The sequence below is a fragment of the Thamnophis elegans genome, unplaced genomic scaffold (assembly GCF_009769535.1).
Source record: "Thamnophis elegans isolate rThaEle1 unplaced genomic scaffold, rThaEle1.pri scaffold_293_arrow_ctg1, whole genome shotgun sequence".
NCBI classification, from domain to species: Eukaryota; Metazoa; Chordata; class Lepidosauria; order Squamata; family Colubridae; genus Thamnophis; species Thamnophis elegans.
The window spans coordinates 28,807-35,108 of record NW_022473764.1 but is presented as its reverse complement, the minus strand read 5'-3'; the positions used below and the strand labels follow the sequence as shown (position 1 = coordinate 35,108).

The 6,302-nt window shown below is 52.6% G+C and overlaps 1 protein-coding gene across 1 annotated transcript in view; it reads right to left on the bottom strand.

Moving 5' to 3' along the window:
- Positions 1 to 1,815: 1,815 nt before the first annotated feature.
- The window catches only part of ALMS1 (ALMS1 centrosome and basal body associated protein), a gene marked incomplete at its 3' end in the record, with an annotated part of 29,069 nt that continues 24,582 nt past the window's right edge, over positions 1,816 to 6,302 (bottom strand). The window contains exon 11 of the mRNA XM_032238555.1: positions 1,816 to 2,999. Within this exon, the coding sequence (XP_032094446.1) occupies positions 1,816 to 2,999 (1,184 nt within the window). The remainder of the gene's footprint in view (positions 3,000 to 6,302) is intronic.

The following is a 6,302-nucleotide window of genomic DNA, read 5'->3' as shown; positions in this document are numbered from 1 at the left end:
AGACAGAGAGAGACACAGAGAGAGACACAGAGACAGAGAGAAAGAGAGACAGAGAGAAAGAGAGAGAGAGAGACACAGAGAGAGAGACACAGAGAGAGAGACACAGAGAGAGAGACACAGAGAGAGAGAGACACAGAGAGAAAGAGAGACAGAGAGAGACACACACACACACACACAGAGAGACAGAGAGAGACAGAGACAGATGTTGGGAGCATCCCAGATTTTTCCTGGATCTGCTTCCACACATCTTTGGTTATCTTAGTGGGACATCTGCGCACCTCGGTGTTTAACAGGCCGCTGAACTGTTATCTTTAATAATTGCTCCTGCTTAATTGATATAATTGACTGGCAGACGGAAGAGGCTGGAAGACATTTCGGCTTTGCGGGAGTCCTTTGGTCCAGGATTATTATTTTTTTTTAAAAAAACCGGGGAGTTAATTACCCAAAGCTGGAGTTTTACATAATGCTGTTGCTTAAATACCATGTCCTTTCACCACCGTTATTCTTTTCTCCGTAATAGAGCGGAGGAGGAGGAGGAGGACTCTGGCAAAATTTGTCACGTTTAGGTTTTATTTACCAAAAAAAAAAAAACCCTGACGTTGATTTTTACTCGGATTTGCAGTAAAGAGGAGGAGGGAAAGCAGTGGGTGCAACAGAAGGAACTGCAAGAGCTCGTTTTCTGGCAAGAATTCAGGGGTTCCTGTGTGGGGGAGGAGGAGGAGGAGGAGAAGGAGGGTGTTGGGTGCTGTCTGGACTTGCAGACGTTTCATCACCCAACTAGGTAACATCATCAGGGCTGGAAGGGAGTGGGGTTGGAGGGGGAGGAGGAAAGGGAGGAGAAGGATGGAAGGGAGGAAGGGAAGGAGGAGGACTGTGGGGTCCTCGTTGCTCTCTGAGCTTGGTGGTTTTCTTGCAGATGTTTCATGACCCAACTAGGTAACATCATCAGTGTTAGAAGGGAATGGGGTTTGTAGAAAGGAGGGGAGGAGGAGGAGGAGGAGGAGGAGGAGGAGGAGGAGGAGGAGGAGGAGGAGGAGGAGGAGGAGGAGGAGGAGGAGGAGGAAGCAGAACATCATCAGTGCTAGAAGGGAGTGGGGTTGAAAGAGGAGGAGGAAGGGGAGGGGAGGAGGAAGAATAGGATGGAAGGGTGAAAGAGGAGGAAGAGGAGGATGGAAGGGAGGAAGGAAGGGAAGGAGGAGGACTGTGGGGTCCTTGGTGCTCTCTGAGCTTGGTGGCTTTCTTACAGACATTTCCCATCCCCACTAGCTAACATCATCAGTGTTAGAAGGGAGGGGGGGGGTTGTGGAAAGGAAGAAGAGGATGAGGAGGGCTGTGGGGTTCTTGGTGCTCTCTGAGCTTGATGGCTTTCTTGCAGACGTTTCATGACCCCACTAGCTAACATCATCAGTACTAGAAGGCAGTGGGGTTGAAGGAAGAGGAAAGGGAGGGGAAGAGGAAGAATGGGATGGAAGGGTGAAAGAAGAGGAGGAGGAAGAAGAGGAGGATGGAAGGGAGGAAGGAAGGGAAGGAGAAGGACTGTGGGGTCCTTGATGCTCTCTGAGCTTGGTGGTTTTCTTACAGACGTTTCATTCTCCAACTAGGCAGCATTATTATTGCTCTCATCCACATCATCAACATTCCCACTGATGATGTTACCTACCTGGGTAACGAAACGTCGGTAAGGAAACAACCGAGCCTAGAGAGCCCCCAGCGCCCCACGATGGCTGATACACCTGCCAGGACCCCCGGTGGGGCAAACCCCGCCTAGGGGAGAGGTCAGTCCCCGTCCCCCTGGTTGCCTGCTCCATCGCCTACCTGATCCTCCCTCCTTTGCTGTTCCACGTGGACCATTTTCGGGTAGCCCTCCCCCTTGGCTTTCTTGCCGCGCTTCCGCCAGGTCTCCGAGCGCGTCTTCTGCAAGTCGATGGTGCCGTAGAGCTGGGACAGCTTGGGCGACACCTCCACCCTCTCCTGCCCAAAAGCTCGGATCAACCTGGCCGTGCTGATGGTCGACACCGACCCGCTGGCCTCCGTCTGCGTGGCGCTTTCGGTGTCGAGCCGCGTCCCCTCCGATCCAGAGGTCACGTCGGTTATCACGCTGGCGTCTCTCGGCAGCCTCCGCTCGGAAGACGTCTCGCTCGGAGTCTGGGAGGACAGGGACCCCTCCCAGTTCCTAGCCCCGGGTTCAACAGCTCCGGGGCGTCCCGTTTTCGGACACCTGGATTTGGAGCACCAGGTGCCGCTGGGGCCGACGAGAGCTTCCTCCGAGGATTCTACGCTGGGCCGCGACGGCACTTTCTTTCGGGCCGCCATCTTTTTCTCTCGAGGGCTGCCCAGCCTCGCTACTTTCCTCCTGGGTTCCTTCTGGCTGTCCTTCTGGTCCTCCAGGACAAGGGCCAGCGAATGCCGGAGGGGGTTCTGCAGGAGCCTAGCCAGCCGGTCCAGACGCTCCACCAGCGACAGCTCGGTTCTCGGGTTGCTTTCGGCGGCCTTCAGCTGCCGGCGCTCCTTCTGTCGCTCCAGATACGTGGCCCAAAGATCATCTAAAGTGCTGGTCCGATGGGCGCTCGGCCCCCTCGGTCGATCCGCTACCCGCTTCTCCTTAATCGTCTGGCTCCCCGAAGGAAGCGGACTCGCCTTTCCAAAGCTCGTTTTTGGGACATCGGGAAGCTCTCGTTTGGAAGCGCGCATGGATCTGATCTCCTCGAGAAAACTATAATCTACCTCGACGGTCAGCGGGATGAAACGATCTTCCCTTTGGGTCAGATGCAGAGGGGCCGACGGTGAGGGGCTGCTTTCTAGGGCCCCCTTACGCCGCAGTAAATCCTGGGGGGGAGGGGCTGGACCCCTGGAAGCCGCGTCCACCTGCCCCGAAGCCCTGCTCCTGAGTGGGGGATCTGGCTCATCCTGCAAAGGCGGTTTCAAGGGAAGCGGAGCAGATTCACAGCCAGAGTGGGACGTTTTGAGCGATTCCAAGGAATTCCGGCCGTTGCAGCTTCCTAAGCAAAAGGAGAGGAAAAAGAAAAGTCAGATACTGCATTCGTTTCGGATTGAGGCCTTATTTATATATTGTCCCCTTTATTACAGCCATCTGATATAACGCCTAATAAAAATAATTCTGGCTTAAACTCTATATGGTTTTTTCCTAACCGCATATGAATTTGTATTCCAAACCCTCCTTGCCTTCGGACAGGGCTACCACATGTGGTAGGATGTGCCAGGTATTAGTCTACATTTCCAACAGCTTGGGGGCATATTGCTGGGTTCCAAAGAGCATCCAAAAATTAAATCAGAGTCCGAGGCAAAGGATTCCTCAAAGTTCCAGTTTATGAAGAGAGCCATGATGGCACATCTGGGAAAACCTGGATCTGAAGGCTTCCCGGTTTCCCCCACCCAGTTGAAAGTTCAAGATCTTGCCCCCCACACCCACTGCCCATCACACGGTCCAATCTCCCACTGCAATGCTGGCAGCTTCCACCCATCCAGTTCCGGTCAGGTACAGAGACAAAGGATGACCTTGGCTCTCTAAGAATTTTGTTATGGCTACGGTTCTGACCCCCCTTCTCCGTCCAGGAACAAAAGCCAAAAGCCCCGTAACTCAAAAGGTTTCTTTTAATCAGTCCAAGCTCTTGTTGGCTGCAAGCCCAAATAAACAAAGATAACAGCTCTGGCAAAAGTCCTATAACTCACAAAACACTGCAAGCCACTTATCCAAGTTAGCTTCGATGTGTGAAGGCGAACAAGAACAATCACTAGAACAGGAACGGAACGTTGACTTCTGCCACCAGGGCGTGGCACCAGCAGTTACTTGAGAGACCGCCTGCTGCCAAATACCTCCAACAGACCGATCAGATCCCACAGATTAGGCCTCCTCCGAATTCCATCCGCCGGCCAGTGTCGACTGGCGACTACCCGGAGGAGAGCCTTCTCTGTGGCTGCTCCGACCCTCTGGAACGAGCTCCCCGTGGAGATTCGAACCCTCACCACCCTCCAGGCCTTCCGCAAAGCCCTTAAAACCTGGCTGTTCCGACAGGCCTGGGGCTAAAGAGTTTTTGCCCCCCTTCTCGAATGGTATGGTTGTTGTGTGTTTTTAAATTTTGTATTGTTATGTCTCGTCTTTTTTATCCCCCTGTTTGTATCTCCTTCCCTGATTGAATTGTGAGCCGCCCTGAGTCCCCTTCGGGGAAAAGGGCGGCATGTAAATGTAATCAATCAATCAATCAATCAATCAATCAGTTTCTTTATACTCAGGAGAGGACCCCAATGAGCAACCGCTGCTCGCAATCATCTCCTGTAAGTACTCAGTTGTTCCTTCCGTCGAGTAACCCTTCGACGGGGTGCATCCTGCAGCAACTCCCACGTGTTTCCCCGAACGCTCCCCTCTGATCCAATGCTCTGCCGCCACTTGGTGGCCAATGGCTCCTGGCGGGCCACAACAGGCTACGTATCACCCAACTCCATACAATCCCATTTTCCCACAATAGAAAAGGCATAGTAGAGGAATAGAAAGTGTGAAAGATCTCGGCCTGGCCGCTCTCCGAACCTGAGAAAGGTCGGTAATTGTGAACTCTCTTGAAAGACGGTGGGAGAGGAAAGACTTTGCTGGAGAGGAATTCACTGGACATTCAATAAAAGGGGTTTAGCAGGATTTGATTTGATTTTGATTTGATTTTAACTTTATTTGTATGCTGCCCTTTTCCCTGAGGGGACTCAGGGCGGCTCACAATTCAGGGGGAGGGAAGTACAAAACAAGTTATACACATAAAGACAATACATCGTTAAAAAAGCACAACAGTCATACTATTCGGGTGGGGTTGAAGTCTTTAGCCCCAGGCCTGTCGGGACAGCCAGGTTTTAAGGGCTACGCGGAAGGCCTGAAGGGTGGTGAGGGTTCGAATCTCCACGGGGAGTTCGTTCCAGAGGGTCGGAGCAGCCACCGAGAAGGCTCTCCTCCGGGTAGTTGCCAGTCGACATTGGCCGGCAGATGGAACTCGGAGGAGGCCTAATCTATGGGATCTAATTGGTCTAGTGGAGGTAATTGGCAGGAGGCGGTCTCTCAAGTACCCAGATCCAATACCATGAAGGGCTTTGTAGGTGACAACTAGCACCTTGAAGCGCACCCGGAGATCAACAGGCAGCCAGTGCAGCTCGCGGAGGATAGGTGTTACGTGGGTGAAACGAGGTGCACCCACGATTGCTCGCGCGGCTGCATTCTGGACCAGCTGAAGTCGCCGAATACTCTTCAAGGGCAGCCCCATGTAGAGCACGTTGCAGTACTCCAGCCTACAGGTCACAAGGGCACGAGTGACTGTTGTGAGAGCCTCCCGGTTCAGGTAGGGACGCAACTGGTGATGAGGACTCGGCTTCATGCTGCTGGGGAAGCCGAGGTCAGAGCAAGCAGGGGGTTGGACTAGAAGATCTCTGAGGTCCCTTCCAGCTCTATTCTGATTGATTGATTTTGCCGAAGAAACATACCCTTCAGGGAAGCCTTCGCCCGGAGGCTGTTGGTGTCCACTCTGCCCCTCCCAAAGTGTCCTGACACTCCTCAGGGGCATCGTGGCAACCACTGTGACCTCATCATCTCCACTCACCCTACACACATCAACCATCTTTCCTCTTTAAGGACCTGTTGCTTTTTTAATTTTTTAACCAAGCGATGATCATCCGGAGGACGGAGGGGTCGTAATCCCAGAAGAGAAATCTCTTTTACAAGGGATCTGCCCGGAATCTCCGCTCCCCCAATGCTGCACAATTGAAGGATTTGTCCTTCTGCAAAGCACGGTAGTTGGACACAGAGACAAAAACAACACAAGGCACCACAAAAGTGTGTAACTGGGAAAGACGGATAAAGGAATTTTGAAAGGGCGAACAGAATTCTAAAACTGGACCAATGTTCTTCCTGAGAGCCTGAAGTAAAGTCCTTGTCCCAACAAAAAACCCTTTTATTAATTTGCTGGGAATTCTGCTCCTTCACATCCACCAAAGCCTTTCGAGGGAGGATTTATGGTCACAGACCTCATCTGGCTTGGAGAGCTGCCAGGCCGATCTCTGCAGAACTTGGCAAGGAGTCTCGGAGAGTCAAGAACCAATGAAGCGAACTGATTGTCTCCTGCAAACTCCACTCCTCTTTTGCTCCTCTTTTATTTCCTCTGGGAGGGGCCATTCATCGTCCACCTGTGGCCTTACTCCCAAGTCGACCCTTGTTCTTTAGCTGTTCCCTTCGTCTGGCAGCTCTGTGCATGCGCACACTGGGAACAGGCTCCAGCTGTTCTTCTGCCTCACTGATGTCTGACTCCGAAGGC